This window comes from Chiroxiphia lanceolata, chromosome 5, assembly GCF_009829145.1.
Source record: "Chiroxiphia lanceolata isolate bChiLan1 chromosome 5, bChiLan1.pri, whole genome shotgun sequence".
Lineage (NCBI taxonomy): Eukaryota > Metazoa > Chordata > Aves > Passeriformes > Pipridae > Chiroxiphia > Chiroxiphia lanceolata.
In genome coordinates, this window is record NC_045641.1 from 44,477,542 (window position 1) to 44,501,650 (window position 24,109).

The 24,109-nt window shown below is 37.3% G+C and overlaps 2 protein-coding genes and 1 long non-coding RNA gene across 4 annotated transcripts; 1 reads left to right on the forward strand and 2 right to left on the reverse strand.

Moving 5' to 3' along the window:
* Positions 1-822: 822 nt before the first annotated feature.
* Positions 823-2,107, reverse strand: LOC116787620. Its single transcript, XM_032689381.1, has 2 exons — positions 1,132-2,107; positions 823-1,029 (listed from the first exon to the last, which is right to left on the reverse strand). The coding sequence occupies exons 1-2, from the start codon at positions 1,995-1,997 to the stop codon at positions 1,017-1,019; spliced, it is 879 nt and encodes a 292-aa protein (XP_032545272.1). The 5' UTR covers positions 1,998-2,107; the 3' UTR covers positions 823-1,016.
* Positions 1,875-6,909, forward strand: LOC116787622. 2 transcript variants are annotated; one of them, XR_004357349.1, is made up of 3 exons: positions 1,875-2,211; positions 5,496-5,707; positions 6,127-6,909. It is a non-coding gene; the product is annotated as an uncharacterized LOC116787622 (long non-coding RNA). The 2 variants fall into 2 exon arrangements; XR_004357350.1 differs by having other exon boundaries at positions 1,875-2,049.
* EPYC (epiphycan) lies at positions 3,939-24,109 on the reverse strand. The gene is made up of 6 exons (XM_032689382.1): positions 23,936-24,109; positions 11,007-11,160; positions 8,230-8,388; positions 7,275-7,477; positions 5,592-5,687; positions 3,939-4,109 (listed from the first exon to the last, which is right to left on the reverse strand). Exons 1-6 carry the CDS (start codon positions 24,101-24,103, stop codon positions 3,939-3,941), a joined length of 951 nt encoding a protein of 316 aa, XP_032545273.1. The 5' UTR covers positions 24,104-24,109.

Here is a 24,109-nt window from a genome sequence, read left to right on the forward strand (position 1 = left end):
CCTTGTCTTAACTTGACCATAATTAGAAAAGACTTATGGCACCTTATTTTATCTTTGGCTACAAATATAAAGGTCAGATCCTAAGCCTTTCCTGCTAATATTCTTCATTCTCCCTATCTTAAATCCATAGCCCACATCAGCACCATTCTCTCTTAAGCAACCTCTTAAGCCAAGAGTTTTGATTATTGCTTTTCTCTTATGATGGCTAATAGACAAACATGATTTTTTCACCTTGAGATGGAAACACTACTATATTTGTGATAGTTTCCATGTCTATAATTTCAGCCACCTTAAAAAGTGAAGGTAGGGTATATGACCAAGCTTCCTTCTCTTCTCAATATTTGGTAAAAGGAAAATGAGTATTTATGACAAGTCAAGGTGAATGATCTATGATCCAAATGGGATTTTTTTGTTCTTTTTCTTCTATTTTTGAGCTTCATTTATTTTGCTTACATGATATGCAAATGTACAGTTTAGCCATTGATAAACAGGGTGTAGTGTCTGTTTATATAAGAAAGTATATTTATCTAAGTACTCTTTCTTTTTTCTAATGTTCAAAAAGACATCCATTCTAATGTGTGCTGAAATATATGTTGGTTTCTTTCTTATTTTAGTCATCTAGTTAGGCCTTCTCTTTTCAGAATATCATAGTAATATACCTAAAAATGTTCCTGAATGGGACATATGTACCTGAGGGGAACAGAGAGTCTCTAAAGTCTCTGGGGTAGGAGTTGTGACCACTTTGGCATATTTCTTTTTCTGGTTCTTATTCTGCCAGGCCTCTCTTAGTGTATGTGAATCATTAGACAGTAGCCAGCAAGGTTAGAAGTGCATATATATATTTATTTAGGAAGCTGAATTTTAAGAGATTCCCTGCTCTTAATAGCTGATGATTTTATGAGACAGACGCTTTCCTTGTGCTGTCACTCCAGTTTAGGTTTCACAGTAGATATCGTCTTGGCACTTGCAATCTTGATGGGCAGGCTATGTGCTCTCCTTTTCCTCTTCATGTGCCTTCAACCTATTGGGCTGTGGAAGGAAAAGAGGTCATGAGAGGGAAATCCTTACCTGCAGTTACCCCTTCCTCCAGACATCGCCACTGCCTCTTCCTTTTTGTCTCCCTGCACGTACTCGTGCTGGTCCATGATGTACTGGCTGGTGTTGTGGGGTGCACACATCCCTGGTGGGCGGTGTCCTGCCATGTTCATGGGGCGGAGGCGCGCTCTTGCCTCTCGCCAGGTTGCTGCTGGCACACGCAAGGTTGGGACCCAGCAGCGCTTCTTTGCATTCCAGAACAGGACTCTCTTTTGACCGCTGCTGCTCTGCCCACCTGCCTGGTCTTGGTGGCTGGGCTCGGTGCATTGTAGTTGTTGTTGCTGTTTCCAATTCCTCCTCCGGCTGTGACTCCACCAGTGTGCCTTCCCAGGCTGCTTCCACTGTGGCCTATGCACAGGACCCCTGTGGTGGCCGCCCTGGCTCCCACAGCCATTTGAGGAAGATGCATAGGGGTCCTGCTCCATGAAGTCCTTCTCTCTGTCCTGTTGCCCTTGTTCATCGTCTCTGTTAACGTGCATTCTGCCCCTGAGCTTCCATTGCTCCTGTCGTCTTGTGCCCCTGCCAGACCTGTTGCTACACAGGAGCATGATTAGCATGTCGTCTGCCTGCACTTGCTGCCATTGTCTTTGCCTCTTGCCCCTGCCCTCATCTCGCCATGCCTTCTTGTGTTGCCCAGGAGTGACGGTAGCCAGTGGCATGGCACTTCTGGGGGGACTGTGCTGGGGGTAGTCTTCCCTTCGGCTGAGGCCTGGCCCTGCAGCGCTGGCAGTGCCTCTGGCTCCATATGGGGTGTTTAGCTTGGAGGCTTGTGAGGGAGCCTTGTATCTTGCCCTCCCCATACTGACACCCTGCTGTCCCAGAGAGGCTCTTCTCATGGGCACAGAGTGACAGATTGCCTTCCCACCCTGCCTGGAGGAGCCAGCGGCCCGTGGCAGCAACATGGCGGTGTAACATAGGACACCAGCTATCGGTCAACAGGGGGCTCCCTCCCAGGTGGGGCCCTGCAGGCCCTAGGCCAGGCCTCACTTTAACGATTGCCAGCCCTGACTCCTGCTTCCCTCAGAACACCTTGTGGGAGGGAGGGAAAGTTGTCCTGGTCACCTGGTGGAGAAGGATGCAGAGGGACTAAGTAGCTGTCACAAGCTGGCACAGAAAGTCAGCACCTTCAAAAAGCCTTTGCTGCTCTCCTGACTCAAAATCTTGAATTCAGCCCTTTATGTCAACTGTTGGAATGAATTCCTGCCTTTTTAGTGTGGAAGGTAGAAAGACAGATAGCAGGCCTATCTCAGAATTAATTTTCTATACATAGCATATTTGCATAACACCAGATGTTATTTGTAGCATCCCTCTTGTTGGCTTTTTGTAGTACAGAATAAAAACTAATAAATTACAGAATCATAGAGTGGTTTAGGTTGGAAGGGACCTTAAAGATCACGTAGTTCCAATCCTACTGTAGGAACACCTTCCCCTAGACCAGGTTGCTCAAAAGGCCCACCAAAACTGGCCTTGAACACTTCCAGGGATGGGAATAAATAAATAAATAAATTTGTCTTCTGTGGTGAGATAAAAGGCTTTATAGAAGACAGCTAGGTTGAAGGGTTCAAGACAAGCGTGTCCTCATTCTGACCACACAAATAAGGGTGGGAGTTTTGTGACTGTGCTTGTCTCTGGAAGTTTCCACAGCCTGTATAACTGGGAATGTGGGTATTTATTGTTTAGGCTCCCTCTCCATACACTGATACTGTCAGATCAGGCTTATCATTTCATAGTAAATGATGCATATCCACATTTAGACCAGAATCTCTGTCTCTCTTTTGCTGAGAGATATCATTGAGAACCCTGAATTTTCATACTTAATGATTAGAGCATCTTTATGGTATCATGACCTGAGACATAAATTGTACTGATGGTATTTATAGTCTACATATTTAAATACAAAAGGACAAAAAAAGTAGAATATTTTAAAAAAGGAACATTTTTTTTAAATTTTCTATGTTGATTTAAAAAAAAAAAAAAAAGAACAAAACAAACAAAAAAGCAGAAGCAAACCCAAATCCAAACAAACAATTCTCCCCCCCAACCAAAACCAAAAAAATCAACATAATGTTCCCTTGGTTTTATCTTGAGTTTTCCATTCCTTCAGCTTTCATTAGAGAGAAAAGGAAAAAAAAATTGCATAGGATTAAGTTTAACAAACAAATAAAAACAAGTCACATTTACCCTTAGTGTTAGGCTTTGTTATGATACCAGGTGTCACTATTTATCAACACACGATGGCAGTAGTGGTCCATAAAATGATTAACTGAGGCGGTACATTAGTGAGGAGTCTTTCTGCTGTGCCTTTTGCAGCCAGACGTGCCTATCTCGTATCGGCCTTTTTAGCCACCAGCGCGCTTGTTAACAAACGTGAGTAGAGCTTTCCCCAAATCTTCGTTCATGAAGCCCAGCCATGATGATGGTGATGATGACGTTAGTAAAACAAAATCTGTCCTAGGCCTTTTTTTCTAGAGACAGCTACATTTAATTGTGTACACAAATTTTATTTTTATTTCTTTATTTACCAGGTAATGGTTAAACTTTAATATATAAAATTATTTAATTTTAGAATTCATCCATAATTCAGCATAAAAATTGGCATTTACATTGTTTTTGTAGTAAAATATTTGTCTTGATATTGCTAAATAACTTGCAGCTGGGTAAATAATGGATTTGTCTTCTAGCATTTAATAATCTTCTTTGTATCATAATAATTACTTTAAATATTAACAGAAATATTTCCCAAATTAATGAGATTTGAAAAAATCATCTCAGTTTAGCAGCGAGTTAATGATTTGTCTTTTGAGATTCTGATAGCATATGACAGTATAGGCTGCTGTCAAAGCTTAGATGAGGTTACCAACTGGCAAACGGGGTAGACAGATATATGCATAAGGTGTTTTGCTCAAGTTGATGGGATTACCATCCAGTCTGATGTCTTCAAGAGCCCTACGTACATAAGTAAAATCTCTCATTTTGCAGAAAGTATCTTCATGCATCTCTTGAATATTGTTGTTCTAAAAGAAAAAAAAAAAGAAACTATCAAAATAGTTGCCTGAAAGTAATTTTTAACTCTTTGAAGAACCATTTATGGATGTATTTTTGGTACCTAGAGAGATACTTATTTGAACTCAATGACCCAGATTGTGGTGGCAAGTCATCAACAAAGAAGTCTTCCAAATGGGGAAAATTTCTTGGCCAATGCAAATCTTCAAAACTAGGTAACTCATACCATGTAGCAGAGACAGGCTTTGCAGGAGAGGCCTGGTAGAAGTATAAGGATTTTCCTTTCTAGATTATATTTAAGAGACTTATTAAGACAAATTGGAACCAGCATAAGCCAGTCCAAAAATCACAGAAACAGAATTATCATCATGACCGCTTCATGTGCCTGCAAAGGCACAAATTAGAAATTTGATCTGTGACAAATTTCTTTCCTGCAGGCCCTCTCACATTAGTTTACCTCATATCTGTATATATACTGGGGAAATTGAATGCTTTAGGTTTTATTCTTTTGATTTAAATTCCTCTCATATGCCTTACATTCACTGATCTTTTGTTCTTGAAGAGAACTATTTTCAACAATGAATTGCTAGAATACAATATTATCAGGAAATTGGGACTAAAAGGTTCATCTCCTAAAATAAGGGCTGTCTGAAAGTTCTTCTCCTCTTCATTCCTTTGCTAGCCAGAAATTAGTGTTGAAAAAGTACAACTCACTAACTTTTTTCTGTAGCACATATCACTGAATATTTAATTTACAGGCACAAACAGGTGAAAAAAAAAATCAGCTAACAGGTAGAGAGTTTCTATAGATTTACTTATTGAAAGATAGGGCTTAAATTATATGTGATGCATTAGTTTCCTTATTAAAAGGGGTTTTTTCTGTGTTAGGTAACATCTGGTAATCAAAACTGTGCATTGATACAATAGGAGATAAAGGCAAAGAAGCAGAGCTGGAAAAGGTAAAAAGGAAGAATTCAGAAAGAAAGTGTTAGATAAAAGAATTACAGAAGGGTGATGGATGGGATCTTCCAACATAGTCAAATGGAAACATTTGGCTGAAAATGTTAACTGGGAATTACCTTTATTAAGAATGAAATGCACTGAGTATAGATACAATAAATATGTAAAATTACTTCCTCTGTGTGTCTGAAAGTATTCCCTTTGGAAGATTTGTATAAGCAGTGTGAGGGATTTCTGTCATTGAAGTCTCTTAGACTAATGATGGTCTTGACAGCTGTGAACATAAGTTTGACTTGTACTAATAATAAGTCTAGACTTTAATGTTTGAAAAATATTGTATTACAAATTCTAAAAAATAATGCTTAGCTGAGCTAAATTTTACTTGTTTGAAAGACTGTATTCACTAATTAATTTTATGTTTTCCATATCTTGTTTAGTTAAGTAAGAACACTTCTGGATAAACAGAAGAAACAGTACATAGCAATAATTGCCTTTCCAGTTTTACTATTTGAGCCACTACTTTTGTAGCCTACCTGAAGATGAAGAGCTTGGAGGCTTTCAGGGAGTGGCAAGGGAATATGATCCAAGTTATTGTCAGTGATGTAAAGATGCTGCAGTTCATTCAGATCCTAGAGGATGAAGGAAAAAGGTAGGGGGAAATGAGAGACATGTTTGAAAATGTCTAGCAACTAAGTTTGAAATCTATCACTGCAATGAGCATGGCTGGATAGTAACACATTTTGTTTTAACAATATATGGGTGAAAAGGCATAAATTCAAAGATAGTAATGAATTTAATTTGCACATGCTGGGAATGTTTCTGTTAAGAATGAAGGGGGAAAATGTTTCTGAAATATCTACAGACAATTATTAGAAATGTAATTTCAATGATTACATTTTGAAGAGATAATACTGCCTTCTATGGTCATTATATAGAAGGGTTTCTTGTTCTGTCTTTCTTTTGTGACAAACTTACTCAATTTTGCAGAAGTGTTTTGGTGTTGAAGCAAACAAAAACTGCAAAAGAAATTCCTGAGTTAAAAATACATTTCACATTCCATTTCAAAAGGTAAATAATATTCTCCCTTGACTTAGTGGATGAACAAGTGGCAGGCACCATAGCTAGGCTGCTCACAATCATCTTTGAAAGGTCTTTGAAAGGAGAGGTGCCTGAGGACTGGAGGTAAGCCAGTGCTACCCTCATCTTCAAAAAGGGCAAGAGGGAGAATCCGGAGAATTACCAGCCAATCAGCCTCAAGCCCTGGAGAGGTGATGGACTACCTCATTCTAGAGGCCATCTCTAACCAAGTTGATGACAAGAAGGTGATCAGGAGTAGTCAGCATGGATTCCCTAAAGGTAAATCATGCTTAACCAATCTGATTGCCTTCTAAAATGAAACAACTACCAGGATAGATGAGGGGAGAGCATTGGGTAATGTATACCTTGACTTCAGTAAGGATTTCGACATTGTCTCTCACAACATACTCATAGGCAAACTTAGGAAGTATGGACTGGATGAACAGATAGGGAGGTGGATTGATAACTGACTGAATGGCAGATCTCAAAGAGTCGTAATCAATAGCATAGGGTCTAGTGGAAGGCCTGTCTAACTTATTCATCAGTGACTTGGACAGAGGAGCAGATGCCTTCTCAGCAAGTTCATTGACAACAAAAATCTGGAAAGCGTGACCATCACCCCAGAGTGCTGTGCAGTCATTCAGAAGGACCTCAACAGGCTGGAGAGATGGGTAGAGAGGAATCACTTGAAATTCAGCAAAGGCAAGTGCAGGGTCCTGTACGTGGCAAAGAATAACCCCAAACACCAGCACAGGCTGGGGGACAACTTACTGGAAAGCAGCTCTGTGAAAAAGGAACTGGGGGGCCTGGTGGACAACAAGCTGTCCATGAGCCAACAGTGTACCCCTGTGGCCAAGCAGGCCAATGGTGTTGTTGGGTACATGAGGAAAAGCATTGCAAGCAGCTCAAAGCAGGTCATCCTGCCCCTCTACTCAGCCCTAGTGTGGCCACATCTGGAGTGCTGCATCCAGTTCTGGGCTCCTCAGTACCAGAGAGACATGGAGCTACTGGAGCGGGTCCAGTGGAGTGTTACAAAGATGATTAAGGGACTGGAGCATCACTCTTACGAGGACAGGCTGCTCTTCTGACCACATCCTGGAGACAGGAAAAAAAGATTTTCCCTTTCAATCCAGACTTACTTTAAATGCCTCATTACGTATTCCTTTGTGACCAAGCCTGTTCTTACTAACATCAAGGAATGTTAAGGTAGATGGTAACTCAGGGAGTTGCCTTATCCTGTTGTCACGGAGCACCAGCTCTTGAAGTTGGAGCAATCTTCGGAAGGCATCCTTGTGAATATCTGATATAATGTTTGCAGTCAAATCAACCCTTTTTAGGTTGTCTGGCAGAGAAATAAGATAGAAGAAGCATGTAAGAATGTATTTCCTGAAATTTCAGAAAAAGGTAAATGGGTCATTTAAATTACATGTGAAGTGTCTTGAATCATATTGATTCCTGGTCCACTATGTGACAGTGTTCTCAGTATATAATGCATTAATACATACTTGAACAGTTCTCCTAAGGAGGGCAACCTATGTCTCCTTCTCATCCTGTTTTGAACTTTCTGTGCATACTTTATATATTTTTCAGTGAAATACTTCAAAGTTAACAGTTTCAAGGTTTCTGTGTGCTCTGGAAATCTTTTAAATTACTATATTTTGAAAAAAATAACACTTAAAGTGAAATAAACATATTCTCTACTGCCTTGTTCCACATGTTTCTTTATTTTAACATTTTCCTATATGTAAGATATTTGTACACTCAAGCATTTTTCTAATTAAAAAAAAAAAACAAACGAAATTAAATTGAACATTTGGGCTTTTTTTTTCTACCTATCTAAAGATGATTGTAAGTAACAGCAAAACAATTGATGACCATTGCTATTTCTAAAAATTCAAAAATTTGACAGAGAATCTGCATCTAAAGTATTGACCTTTATGCTCCAAAGTGGCAAACCGCTTTTCTGTGTGTGCATTTGTGTGTAAAATTCTACCATCATCAAACATTATAGAAAATCAATCACTGTGTTTTAGATTAGCATAAGCCAGAAACAGTAGAAATTAAAGCTAGTTGCAACAATACTACTGTCCATACTTAAGTTAGCAAAGTCATTTCTGCTGATCTTCCTGATTTTGTTGTAGCGTGAATAGAAATACGTGGTTTTCTTAGGCAATGGTGGAACAGCATCAAGCTCACGATCATCACAGTAGACTGTAGTTCCTAAGCATGTGCACAAAAGGCAAGTGGGAAGACCTGTGAAGGAATTTCAAAGAAAACAGTTTGTTAGAAAGGAAATGTACAAAAATGATATGTAAATTACTGCAATGAAATGCTCACCTAAGCACATAACAATTAGATTTTGTCTAAAGTTCACTGCCTTTATGTTTTGATCACCACATCATATAATTGCAAGAATGAAGTGATTAAATTCTTAAAATATATTTTTATAATTATGCCTAGAAGAAAAATTAACTTGTTCTAATACAGTGTTTCTCAGACTATAACCATAGAATGTTTGGTGACATCAACCAGCCAAAGGTCAGTTTCCCCCTAAGCTGGCAAGTCCTCTAGACAGAGGACTCAGAGCTAACAACTGAAACTTGTTACGATTCCTGGTTTGTTCTCTAAATAGCACTTCTGAATATTTTGTAGGGAAATTAGTATTTTCCTGCAGAGCTATAGAGAAGAGCCTCAGTTTCCTTTGCATGTTGTTTAATTATGTTTTCTGATTCAGAAATTCAGTCATGAAAAATCTCTCTATCAGTCTGAGCTAAGGGAACTTGGAGACCCAAGTTTGTTAACACAAAATATTTGGTTACCACCACGAGTTTGTGAAAATGAAAAATGGAGCCATTTTATCTCAATCACAACACTGCATGAATACTATGAATTCAGAAGTTTCTTTTGATGGTACTATTCAAATTTTGTGAGACCTGTGAGACTGAGTTTTTGATACATCTTTTTCTTTGATTATGGGTATAAAACAGCATATCTGTTTATCATCTTTTAATCCCATAGAAATAATTTTCTGTTTCATGTTTTCCTCCTCCTTGTAGCAGATGGCTGGTTATTTGTTCTGTTTACTTACAGAATAGTAGCATAATTCATGAGTATGAAAATGTTTCTCTTGAATATTAGTTTTTTCTCTAAATCAGTTGTGGCTACATGACAGATGTGCCTTCTTAATCCGTATTAATTACCAATAGTTGACTGAGGTGCCTCTTCAAGCAAGATTAAAGAATGAATAACCAGAGTAGTCTTTTATTTGAGAATCTCTACTTGAACATCCAGGAATAACATTTATGGAGAGATAAGACTCTTTTCATGCTTTCCCTAACTTTCTCCACAGGACAGCTTACATTGGCTACAAGGAGCAAGCCTGACACAGGGGAAAAAAAATAAATTATCACATGTTGAAATATTTCAGCAAATCTCGGCCTAAATGAATGTAGAGTTAAGGATGGTTGACATTTTTTCATAATATTGTAACATAGTACAGGAAAAGGGTTTCCTCTTCTGTCTTATTTTTGATCTTGGAGGAGTGGTATTTGTCACCTATAGATGGTGCAACTGAAAAAGAACAGAAGTAGGGGAAGGATTCAAAAAGACATCAAAAAGAAAAATGAACTTGGCTTGGTGTTCCTGAGCCTTGTAGTCTTCTATTCGGTATCAGGCCAGTAACAGCAACAACATCTGACAGGAAAATATGTTGCTGAAAAAAAAAAAAAGACACAAAAGCAATCTGGTTTGACATGTTACAGCCTTGAGCCTCCCATGTGTGTCTTTAGTTAAAACACTAGCTGGTTTGCATCCAGTGCTTGAAAATGTTGACACATACAGAATTCATCCTATATAATATTTACATGACATTTTGTAACATCCTGTAGTTTTAAGAATTGAAAAAAAAAAGTGGGCTTTTTTTTATTTTTCTGAAATCTCCTGGGAAATTCTCATTCAATTTTTATTTGTTTTGACCTTACTGAATTTTTGGCCTGTCTAAGGCTTACTTGTAATCTGTATAAAAATAAGATTGAATTATTAACTCCACTGAACGCACAGTTTTGGAAATATGAACTCTGGGGTTTTGGTTTGGGGTTTTTTGCAGTTTGTTTGTTTGTTTGTTTGTTTTTATAATTTCATTTTTCTTCTATTGCACTCAGCTGCAGTGTTAGGCATAGTAAAAAGTGGGATTTTCCTGTCTTTGTGTGTTGATCACCATACAACACAAAGATCCATCACAGCAATGGACAACTTAGTGAGCTTCAGCTACAAGAGTTTAGAGGACCTTCTGACAAATGCCAGTTATTAACATTGCAAAGTTTGTGTGGGAGAAGGACAGATTATGTTTTGCAATTTTAATTCCCCTGAAAGATGTATGAGATTCTTATTTTATTATACATAGTCAGAAGAAATGAAAATCATCTTCACCCCAAATTTCTAAATAGTTCCCTTTCCTTAAGTTTAACAGTTTCTAGTTTTCACAGCAAAAAATTCTTCAACATTTTAATTAAATGTTGTATGACCATATTTATAAAAAACATGTAAAAATTATAAAACAAAGATAGTTGATAATGACATTGAAATCTAAGACAGAAAACCAAGTACTGGTAGAATTTGCTAACCATCAGCAAATTTTTAAGTTGTAAATTCTCATTGACACAGTTGTTTTCATAGTGAAATAGTATGGAAATATTTTGACTATAAGACTTAGAGCATTCAAGATAGACATGTTATATCTTTCTTCAGTAAGAGAAGTACAGAAATTATGAACTTCCTCTTCAGTAAAAAAGGTAGACATTCATAAGCAAATAAAGTGTACTTACTCAAAATCAAAGCTACACACAAAAAACTCATTGCTCTTTCTTACTAACCGTCTTGAGTTTGGAGTCCAAGAACCCCAGATCCCTGTGCTGAAGATCCATCAATTAATTTTGGTGTTGATGCTTCGTCCTCAGTTTCTTCTGTCAATGGTGCAGAAGAATAAATCTCTTGAATTATAGAAGGTAGTGTTGTCCCAGTCTTGGCCTAGAAAAAATGAAGAGAAAATGTTAGTATTTACTTCCACTGGCAACTGTTTCTCTTCCAGTTATCCATATTCTCCCACTAGAGGTCACATATTTTCTGAGATTTAGTGCTTGAGCTGCATATTATTCAGCAGCTTTAATGAATTCTGATTATGCATAAACAATTCATGAAAATCCAACATACTTATTCACTTTTTATCTCAGTGTTTGGAATGCTTTTTTTATGCACATATGCATATACTTCATTAGTGAGAATATAGTGAAAATATATACCAACAAAATTATTTTTCCACACTTAAAGATAAATTAGATTTATGATAAAAATTGATATATTTTATGTGACAAATGAAAATTTGCTGTGAAACATCAAAAAGATACAAGTCATTTATCATAAAATTGTAAATTGTACCAGCATAAATCTAAATCTGATATAGCTGTGCAGGCTCTCTTTTAAGAACACTAGCATGCTTTAAAAATCTTATTATTGAAGATTTTTCAACTCTGACTTCACATACTACTTTTAATATGTTGGCAGTGGTTTTGTCACTTTTTTTTTCTAAATCTGACGACCAAAAGGCTCTGGTTAGTTTCAGTCATCATTAGCCGTATTATGTGGTATGAAAAATTAAATATATATAAAAATATTAGATAAAATCTTGATTTAAAAAACCTATAAAAGTTGTAAGATCCTTGCATGGAACTACAAATCTTTTTTTTTGTCCTGAACTCAAAATAATTAGTTAAACCAGTAAATTTTGTCATTCTGTTGACTTTCCTATGTCAAAAATTCAGGATAAAAATTAAGATGTAACGATTTTCTTGCATCACATCACTGCTCATAAAAAGAGTATTGCAGACTTGCCAGGCTTGTTGCAAAGGGGCCTATGTGTGCAAAGAGACAGAATGGTTTTCAATAATCACCCAAACATCGAGAATCCACTCTAGTTGTGTGACCTTTGCAAGTTGCTTTACCTCTCTATCTTTATTTCCGCATGTGTAATAATATTGTTTGACCATGCCAGGGCCTCTTTTGAAAATCCATTTTATTCTTTAAATCCAAGACAGTGAATTAGTGCCCTTATAGGGCTTTGCACATCTGAGGTACTGTTTAAAATTTAGGTAATATATCTACCCCTGTGGGTGCTGCACCCCTGCACTTTGCTTAACACTCCTTACCTTTTTCTAAGGCATGACCAAATACAGGAATCTTGTCACAGTATCATTATCCCAAGTGAGAAGGCACCAAAGCTTAAAATTCTGCTTCAATAAAGATTTTCCTCCACTGCAGCTTTCTAGCACAACACCACCATAAAAATATTGAATCCTGAGTCTTTCAGCTAACCAAGCCTCTCCTTTTCTGAGAACATCCTGCATCTACTGTGGGATTTGCTGTGTCCATGGAGAACAAGTTGTTGAAATCAATCACAGTACTGTTTTTAATTCTAATTTTAAAAGATAGGTAAAAAGTAATTGTATCCAAAGTGGCCAAGTGGTTAGGATTTTTTTAAATTGTATTTTCTATGTCAACTATACAAATTAAAGGAACTAACACATCTGAGGTCTGTGTCCCAAGCACAAGCAAAGCTTTTGCTGTATTCTGATCCCTATTTGAATCTCCTTGTATGTGTATATATATCTCAGATGTGACCAGCAGGTCAAGGAGGTGATACTGTCCCTCTCTCATGAGACCCCACCTGGAGTACTGCATCCAGCTCTGGGGTCCCCAGTACAGGACATGGGCCTGTGGGAGTAAGTCCAGAGAAGGGCCGAGAAGATGAATACAGGCTGAGAGAGTTAAGAGTTGTTCAGCTTGGAGAAGAGAAGGCTCCACCAAGATCTTGTAGCAGCTTTCCAATATCTAAAGGGGATTTACAAAGAAGCTGGAGAGAGGCTTTTTACAAGGACATGTAGTGACAGGACAAGGGGGAATGGCTTGAAGCTGAATGTTTTAGATATTATGAAGAAATTCTTTATTGTGAGGGTGGTGAGGAAATGGTTGCCCGGAGAAGTTGTGGATCCCCCATCCCTGGAAGAGTTCAAGGCCAGGTTGGGTGGGGCTTTGAGCCACCTGGTCTAGTGAAAGGTGTCCCTGACAATGGGATCCTTCGAACTCCCTTTCAACACAAACCATTCTATGATCTATGAAGGTTTTTGGAAGCAAACACTTTACACTTCATAATAGACTCACTGGATCTTGCAGTGTAGCTATATGTTCATTACAAGCAGTATTAAATATTATGATCATAGACTGCCTGAGAATATTCAAACAACTATGTAAAATCTAATTTTTTTGCACAGAAACGATTTGGTTTAAGTTATATAATGGCCATAGTTTCAAATATTTTCCGTCAAAGAGTTTCACTGAAGACAGAGAATATGGAAGCAGTGAGAAACCAGTAAGCATTTTGAACCTCATAGGCTCAGATTTTGACTAAGCACAATTCAGGTTCTCTTATATTCTTTTGTTGTATTCCAATACACCACAAATACTATTACTAATTAGAGTTCATGGATAAAAATGCCCTGATACAGTTCAAGGGTCATAACTTTGCAAAATGCAAGGTGATCAAGTGAGCAAAATGACCTTCAGATGAACTATGACTGCGTAACTTGAGTTGATGTAAGTAAGAGTAAGGATGCATCTTGTTTTGTGCAGATAAATACACAGTGTTCCCATCTGCAGCACTGACAGTAGACAGCTTAACCAGGAATGGACTTGGGGACAAATCAAAAGAAGACTTTGGGAACAAAGGAAATGGGACAGCTGTTCTCTGAATGGAGGAAGTCCAGAGGGAGGGAGATGCATTCCAGACTTTTATTGACCCAGGTTAGTACTGTACTAAAGTTCTTGAGTATGGTGTCTACTTCACCAGTTTTGTGGAAATCAGATAATTGTCCCTCTTCTGAACTTTGGAATAAAATCTGGAGCTTTTGAGACCTGTTAATGCCTTTATATTCAGCTTTTGTGGCAGTTCTACCAAAAATAATATTTTGGAGAAGAGTATTTTCAAGATAGAGTTTGTAAATAGGCTTCAGACCATAGATAATTTTCACTTGTTAAGGGATTTGGGTCATCTACCCTGACTGCCATCTCTCTGAATATTTGTGGGCATACTTTATGGAACTTACTATCTTGGGATTTGTGATTTACTTTATACTTTCTGAGGTGTTCTTTGTTGATTAATCACTGTAGCTGTTGGGTACAAAAGCAGAGGTATTAAATCCTAGTATTTCTGTTTCTAGACTGTTATCTCTCTCTTACTGTAGGATGTTATCTAGTTTTGCAGATGCACAGTTGAAAGTCTACCGGTAGTTTCCTTGTCATTGCACTAAATCTGGGTTCTAGGGAAATTTTTCCAAGTAGTTAATATTATCTATTCAGTCTCCTGCAGCAGTTGTGACAGTTATAAAAAAAAGTAAAAATTATTGCAGTTAACTTAATGATGTTGCCATTTTTATACTGGTAACAGAGTAGGAGTTCACTGATATGTGTATTACATACCAACCCCAGAGCATAAGTATTCTCTTGCTATTTACATATCTTGGACTTGAACCAGTAACCTAAAGGTAAAAGTCTGTTTCCCATTACTGGTTATCTGATCCATGCAGTTTTCTATCTTTTAAAATCTTGATAAATCATGCAAGACTGTAACAAGACAAAGATGTCTCTTGGATTGCACACTGTACAGAATGATTCCTCGTCTTCCAGATGTTTGTTTATTTTTGGCAACATGCATTTTAGTAAGAAAAAAATTGAAACAGAAATGATTAAGTATCTCTTAATGGCATTATTTTCCATAGGGGTTTTGGAGGGGGTTCAGTTGAGGGGGATGGAGTTGTATTTCCTTTGCTACTTCAAGCAATATTCTTTATGAAAAATCACAAAGCAGGGAGAACTTTGTTGAGAAATACAATGAAGTATCTTTCTCTTTGACAATAGTTGCAAGTCTTCAAATAATAATCAGCCTTTCAAGACAGATTTAATACAGAGCACAAGAAAAAAATTAAAGAGTATGATATCACCTGTCTTTAACCCTCTGTGTCGTTAATAGTTACCCTACTTTGTCTTTGGAATCAGTCAAGAGTCTTGGATAATACCAGTGCAGAATATTAGCCACAGAGCATGCCAAACGAGAATGATATCTTTTTAAGTTTGCATGGAGTATCTATTTTTTCCCCATCCTATATTTATCCAATGTGACTCCAGTTTCAAATTAAATGCTTAGTGTGAATGGCCAATTTAGAGGCACTTTCAGACCCAGAAGTTCTGAAAGTCAAGAACACAGAGAATTTATCAGTGGGCAATAAAATGCAATTGGTAAAAGCCAACTCCCAACTTGCCATCCATAGGCTGAACAATACGTCTGTGCTATCATCCTTTCACAGTCAGTACAGAATGAGGTAAAACTTCTGAAAAGCAGCTCCAGTTTCTTGCCACAGATGCTCCTTTTAGGGTGAGGCCTTTAGGTATCTATCTCTCACCACTGACTGTAAAGAAGGTGAGGCAAATGAAAGGTTAGAAATGGCTCAAGAGTCTGAGCTGTGGGGGGAAAAAAAAGTGACATGAAAGAATACCTGTAGGCTAGGAGTCAGTAGGACTGGAACAGAACAGAAATGTAGATAAGAGTAACCTATGAGGATTATAGACCCACATAATCTATGCAAAGAAATAAAATCCAGAAAATAAATAAAGATGCAAGCAACAAGGCTGGAAACCATTAGATGTTACATTTTTCTTCCAAGGTGCTGTAATTCCATTGGCACATGCTTTGTCTGTTTAATGTCAACACCTTTAGGATCAAAGTTGATGTATTACCTGTGAGAAGTTTAAATCCACAGGAGAATCTGAAGTGTATGCTGTTTCAGACTTTCTTTCACTGCAAAAAATACACTTGAAAACACAAATACAAATTCAAAACTTAAAAAGAATCATGAACTTGAAGGGACAGTTGTTTCACACACTGACCCATTAAAAGGAACTAGTTTCCCCCACAGCTATTCTAAAGCTACAAAAAGCTTACAAGCATATATCTAATTATAGTAGATGTTATTCACAGAATCACAAAGTGATTTGGGTTGGAAGGGACCATAAAGAGCATATCGTTCCAACCTCTCTGCCTATGTTTTCCTTTGCAAAAGTGGCTTATACTTGCTTGAATATTGCATTTAAAGAGTTTTTTTCTCCTATTGTTATATCTTGAAGAGAAATAGATCTGCTAGCCACTGTATGCTAATACAATAATTACTTATACTGCAAATTATGCAGCTCAGATAAATTGTCATTTTTTTATTACAGAGCTACATAAATAAGTTGTGTGCAGAAATTAGTGCAATAAAACTCAGTGAGATCTTGAGGAAGGTGATAGTTGTTTATAAAATTTCTAATTATACTGATTTTACCTACTCACACTCTTTCTCTCAGATTTTAAACACTTGCACATTTACACTCCCACATCCCTAAATGCGTATGATCAAGTGATCTGACCAGGATCACCTGTGTTCCACACCTAAGACAAGGGACAGAAGCTACTGAGTCCTTTTAGTGTCTCTGGAGTTCTTCTTGACAGACTGAAAACTAACATTTGGACAGTTTTTTATTTCCTTTAAGTTTCCCCAGCTGTTACAGGACAGTCTTTTTACTCAGTCTTGGATACTTCAGCATCCATTATTCTTATGCTAAGTTGCTGTTCATTGCCTCCTTTTACTCATGGGGAATATGATTTCCTGATGGCTCATGTGGAAAGAAATGGTATATATTGTATTCTACAACCTATTTCCTGTCTGCTGGTAGGAGGATGAATAGTCTTCACTGAGAAGTTACCTGTGCTGCAATGTTATCAGGGTGCAGGAACTTTGATTTTCACATAAACAACAAATTCCTCAGTTTTGCTCCTGGAAACAGTGTTCTGGAAGTGGTGCAGTCGAGTACAGTATCCTTTGCTACAAATGCAGATCATTCTTTCAACCCTTTCAGCCTTCTAATTTTTTTAATTTACCTTGTTGTTTCTGCTGGGTCTTACACACACATACATGCATAAATTTCCATTCATACTTCAGTCAGACCAACCTCAATATTTAAGTTTCAGAGCTCTGGAGTTGTAGCCCAGTTATCTAGGACTGTGCTTTCTCCCTTGGAAAATATAGGTAGATTATAAGGTTTTTCTAAAGAGTCTTAGAAAAATAAACAGTCTTTTTAGCACCTTGACCTTAGAATATCCTAAAGCTTCTTGTTTCAAAACAAGTGTATTTATATCATGCCCAATTTTAGCTGAGTAAAAAATTTGTGCTGCACTGCATTGCTGTAGAGGTTTTATTTACTAAGTCTGTTTTCAGAAAATGAAGAAAAACTCAAAGGCTCATTCCAGCACTGCATTTGAAAGTACAGATTTTATTTCTAACATTCTACTTTGAGGGATATGTAATATCCAAATTAGATTTTTTTTTTTTGGTAGGACATAAATTTAATTAAAAACTGGTTTACTCATTTCAGTTCAGGTGAAACAGAGGTGCTGGTTCTCCACACATCCAAGCAAGAAGGCTGAGATGCAAGTTACTACCCAGAGGAGGCTGGTACCCCAAAGACCCCTGTTCCAGATGTCCTAATCATCAGGTGGGGCCCAAAGGGGAGTTTGGATGAGATGTTGAAACAAAACTGGAATAAATCTAAAGAGGCGAAACTCATGGCATGAGAAGGAAAACAAGACATAGGAAATGTTATTTTGTAGCTGAATATGAAAGCAACTGAGACCCACGACTTTTTCCAAACAGTTGTTAATGTTCCATGCATTAGATAATCACTAACCGTGAACATAGACAGAAATTACTCAGAGCAGAACCATAGCACTTCTGCCTTTGATCTGTGTACCAAACCATGCTCTGGATTGTGTTTTGATTGGTTCTAAATTTATTCTTATCTTAAATCATTTTTAAAGGGGACAGAAATGCACAATATTTAATTTCAGTGTTCAAAAAAATATAGTCATGGGTACAATTTAAGAATTTGTGATAATTTTCTAAAATATCTGTATCTTTGTTTCATAACCCACATCAGTAGAAGAAGCCACAAAACTGGAAGTCTGGGGGGGAAAGAAAAAAGGGTTTAAGGGACCAGGGAAATCAAAGCAGCAAGCATCTACCGTAAAAGGTGTATGTAAGCTCACTGGAGTTCAGCTGCCTCCTCTTTCACAGGTTTTTCAAACATTGTGGTAATTATTCCTAAGCAATGAGCTCCAGATGGGCCAATTCAGGTGGTTTTGAACCAGGGTAACTACTTACAGAATCTCATCCAGTCTGAGGCAAGAGAAAAGATGTAGTTACTCTGTTATTATGCTTGGTATCAGTTTGAGTTGCTCAAGAATGTCTTAGCCAGTACACTTAACCTTTAAAACATTTCAGATAACTAAGTGGGTTGTACTGGAATTTAGAGATTAACTGCTGTTTCAAATTCTTCTTTTTGTCTTGTGGTATTTACTTTTGCTATATGACAAAGTAGTTAAAACATCATTCAGATATTTCATGATGACTTTTTAATTCACAGAAATGTTCACCTTTTGTGAAGACATCTGTACAGAAGCAAATGGAATCAGTTATGAACCAAATTCAGAATTCAGTGAATATGCAGAGCTGTAGTCAAAGCCTGTCTGAAAAAGCAGAAAATTTTCTTTTTGGGGGTAAAGCTTCAAATCATAAATTTAGTTCTCTTACCAACCATGTAGCTATCTGACTTCTACATTACTCAAACCAATTAATAAGTATTTTAAAAATGTATGTGACATGTTCTGCAAAGTCATTGTATATCCACCTTGAAGTCTCTTATTCAGTTGGATACCTGTCACAAAGATAGAAACAGCAGTGTAAGCCTTTCTCAACTCTGTAGAATGGCAGGAGGGAATTCTTGAACATATGCGTTATAGCAACAGCAGATATGGTTTATGTGTACCCGCACACTCACATGAGTGAATGTGTGTGTGTAGCTGAAGTTTTGAGCTTTGTGCAGGCACCTGAATTTCCTGTTATCACTTTGATTCAAATTCAACAAGGTAATGCAGTATCAAATATTAGCCTTTCACAGTGCTTCTTTCTGATTATTTTGTGGATCATACTTTACAGCTCACCTCTTTTGTGTACACAGACCAATCTGTATTTAACTCCCTTGTTTTGCTGCTTATTCAGTGCTAGGATAACCACTGTTAAGTGCTCCTTTGCTTCTCAGCCTCACTGATAACCTATCTTAGCAATGAAAATATTTTTCTGATGCTCCTATATTTTCACTTATTTTTCTAACTTAGCTTTTCCTACCTGAAGGAAAATGGACTGATTATGTTTAACAGGCACTGTAATAAAATTTTAATGTCATTTTATTAAACATCACTAGCTGTGAGAATCTCTCTCCACAATTTGTTTTAGTTTCAAAGAGGAAAAAGTGAGAAGCTTACATAAGAATGCATTTGAAAGTCTGGTTTGATTGTATCCATTTTGAAGATGTAAATCTGTCTTTGTGTATGTTTGCAGAGCAGTGGGGACGATGGTGACCCAGTCTTGACTGGAACCTCTAGACCCTATCATGATATAAATAATAATTGAAAATACTAATGAACATACTGTGAAGAAAAGGGAAGATACAGTAGCTCAAGTTTATACTGCTGTTACTGTCAGTTTCAGAAGATAAGTCCAACACAAAGCTTGTACACTTACAGTGACATTCCTTTGTAGTATCTTTCTCCTTCAGAACCCTGGAATTAATTCCTTGGAAACTGACTTTTCTTTTACATTGCCTTTTTATAGTCACTATCTGTGAAAGAGTTTATACTGCTCTTTGTAATGTCTCTACGCACATTTTATTTCTGAGTGATACATTATTTAAGGTTTTTCCAGTAACCATTTCCCTTTGGATGCAAAGCTTTGGCTGCATCTTCCATGTCTCACTAACTGGTAATCTTGCAAACCACAGAATTTATAGCCCAAATTTGACCCACCTAACACATGACAATGCAGAGCTTTAACTGAAGATTCAGTGCAATTCTCACAAGTTATTCCCAGCTATAATTACTTTCCCCATGCAAAATATTTGCATTATAAAATGTACTCCATGTATACATTGTTAAGTACCTTTTCCAACACTTAAAGTTATCCTAAAATCTATGAGAAAAATACACTTCAAGTGGAAAAATATCAACAGTCATTATCTAGATAAAACATTTTCAGAAAAGTGTTCATAAGCCAATGAAGTCTATGTGTATATACCTACATACACACTTCACAAGAAAAAATACTTCCAGAGTATGAGAAGCCTCAAAGAAGTCATGAACTTGGAATTAGTCACTCTTGATTAAATATATTAAGATGAAATTTTGGTACTAAGTGTGAGACAAGTGCCTAGGGTTCATCAAAAGTTACTTAAGGTAAATATGTTTATGGGGTCAGGCTGGGATGGACTTAGTTTTCCCCATGGCATCCCTCATAGTGCTGGGTTTTGTGTTGGTGTCTACAAACCAACTGGTGATAACACACCAGTGTTTTGGCTACTGGTGGGGAGTGCTGGCACAGCACCAAGGCTGTCTCTCCAACATTACTCCCTCACCAGTAGGCATGGGGCGGTTAAGAGGGGACACAGCAAGGATAGCTTACCCAAGCTGAGCAGAGGGATATTCCAGTGGCATCTACTCAGCAATAAAATGTAAGAGAAAGGAGGCAGTGAAGGTAGGGGGGCAGCTTTATTATTAAGGTGTTTGTCTTCAGGGGCTACCGCTATGCATACTCAAGCCCTAGTTCCCTGGAAGTGTCTGGACGTCACCTATTGATGGGAAGTAGAGAATAAATATCTTTTTTTTTCCTTTGCTTCTGCATGCAACTTTTGCTTTTCTTCATTAAACTGCCTATATGTCAGCTCATGAGTTTTTAATCTTAATTTCTTCCCCTGTCTCTCTGAGAAAGGGGAGTAAGAAAGCATCTTGATGGTCATCTGGCAACCAGCCAAGGTCAACTCCCCTCAGTAGATATCCCAAGAGAATGATTCATACTTGTCTTGGAGGATGGTTGTGGGATGAAAAGAATAATTTTATCCAGGTAGAATGAGTGGGAAAAATCCCTCCCTAATTACCTCTAGGTCTTTCCTCGTTTTGGTGACACACATTGAATGAGTGATTATAGTACCTAATGAGTAATATTCTGGCAAGGACATACTACATGGAAAGGATATGCTACACAAGTGCTTTAGCTTAACTCTTTAAGTTGCACATGTGCTTTAATTCATGTTGAAATTAAGAGAGACAGCACACTGAATGCATCTGAAGTCCTAGAACCAGTTGGTCTCCTGACTTGCTGAAAATCAGTTGGACACACAACCTGGGTAAAGTTTGCATTTTGTCAATGACTCTAAAAATGTGATAAACAGAATGATTTCTATTTGCACTTAACTGAATTTTAAAATCTTAAGTTGAAGAAACAGAAAATACTGGTTTCGGTTTTTTCTCCACTATTTAAGAAGTCTAAAGACATGATTCAAAGCTCTCTAAAAGGAAATGCAGGCCTTAAACAGTTACTGTACAGAGGCTAGGTCTATTGAAGGCTTGCTGTTTGTCTGTATCTCTTGGGTATTGCTCATTGTATAAGCTATGCATAATAAAAACTAATCTGTGACCTTGCATAAATACTGGGTTTTACATATAGACCCACTTGTGTATTTCACATCTTTATGAAAACAAGATTGTAGGCAGGAAAATCATAACCATGATCAAGAAATCAAATGTATTCTGTTTAAAACTTGAGTAACATCAATAACATTCAGTGACTAAAATATAACTTGCAAGACTGACATGCACTATCAAGTAGTGCACTGGCATGTCTGTAAAAGCTGCTTGATTTCTACAGCACTGACCACTCATCTCTCCTGGGATATGGGGAATTGTGAATGTTTAGGTTTCTCTTGGGTGGTACATGGTATGAGGAATGCAAGCCAAAAACAACCCCAACTGGTTAAACATTTAGGAAAAAAAGGTTCTCACATGGAAGTCCATCCATATGCAAAGTAAAATTCTGTTCGACTGCTATGATAGATGACCTTCACCTGATGAATTTCAAGAAGGCTGACTGAAGAGCTCAGTAATGGGAGATAATCCTGCACTGGAAAAGAAGCTTACCAGACAATATGAACAGTCTTTCTGGGCTCTGCTTATTCCATGCTTCCTTAAAAAAAGCAACCTGTGATGATACCTCTTGTATCTTTTCCTGTTGGAAAAGATCATCTTGAATTTCCTTTCAGTTGGAAAAGAACACAGAAACCTTGCCTTGTCTCTATACTTCATTCAGAAACTTGGAAAAGGGCACCTTATGTTTTGGTGTCCTAGGACCACACAGACAGAACACAGCACAGGAGGATCCCACCAACCATTCAATGCATTACTTAGAAATCTACTATTTGAATGAGAAAAACCTCAGTGGTGAGGCGTATGCACATTTCTGGGAAGGAAGCTGTTTCTGTAGGAATGATAAAGGCTTCATTTTTAAGAGAAAAAAGAGACAGAATATGTGATTTCTTAGTCAATGTGAAATAGAGAGGGCATAGCAACTAAAATTGGTGGGGACTTCATCAAGGACGAGAGCTCAAGCACATAAGTAAATAAAGAGCTTTGATTCTGTGTGGCACAAAGGAAGCAAGCCAAAGGCAAAGTAATTTCTTCACAGCAAAGTTCTTCTCACTCCCTCTTAGATTGAAAATTTATTTCCTACAAACTGTAAAGTTCTGATTTTGTGCAAACTTTGAGATTATTTTTATCTCTTCAGTTCTCCAGTTTTGGGATATATTTATTCTTAAATTGTCTCTGTCCTTTGATTTCAAATCTGCTATCCAATTTCAGTCTCACATTGATGAAAGACTAGCTCCTGTCCCTCCTGCTGTTATCATGAATATTTCAAAGGAATGTATTTTCATGAATTATGTATTATTATGTGAAAAAGTACTAAAAATGTATAAAAATAAAAATTCCATATTATTATTGAAATACTATATTTTTCACTCAACTCCTATGGCATTCAATCCTGAATCACAGAGTGCATATATTACCTTCAGGGAAGTTGTGTCCATGTCTAATCAGCAGTGAGAATAAAATTAAGGTAGCCTTTTAGTAATTGTAGAGACATAAAGGAGTGTAGGAGGGGAAAGGAAGCATTGAAGTCAACAAGTGGACTCCCTTGCTTGTACAGGCAACACATCTTAACTCATACTATAAAAGAATTTCAAGCGTTTTTCTTCAGTAATTTTTCTTACTTTCCTGTTTTTAAATTCAAGTGCTTTCCCTTTCTTTTTTCTTCCTTCTGCTCACTTTCCTAAGGGAAATAGAAAACATTAGCATTTATAGACTAAAATACTTGTACTGAGTGTATTTATTACAATAAGAAATAACCTAAGGAAATAACATTTTGCTACCTCATTTAATGGGAAATGCTGGATGTCCTGTCTCAGCAACCTCCATCTGTCATCCAGATAGATAAATCACAACAACAATCTTGAACAGAATTTTTGGCAAAGCATGGAGACCTGAGGAAAGCATGATGCTTTTCACCTTCTCTCAAGGATTGCCACAAAAAATCACCAAAAAAGATCAGAATATATTTTGGCTGTGTTTGAAGATTAGGGGGAAAAGTGAATGAACTGAAAAAGCAATAGAAACCACATAAGTAGATTTGTGTGACAAATGTTTTCATGGCGAGAAAAAACTGATCAATTGCCACTGCGTTTGTGCACTTTGGAAAGACAGAATTAATGAAGTTCTAATTACCTTTACTTGGTCAAACTGCTTGTTTTCATCATAGACAAATGGGTGAGGCAGCTCTTCAAGTGGTATGTCATAGAACTCAGAATCATAAGTTATTGTATCAGTGATAGGTGCAGCTCCAACAGACTCAAAGATAAAGAATCCTAGAAAAATATTTATAAAAGTCTGCATTCTGTT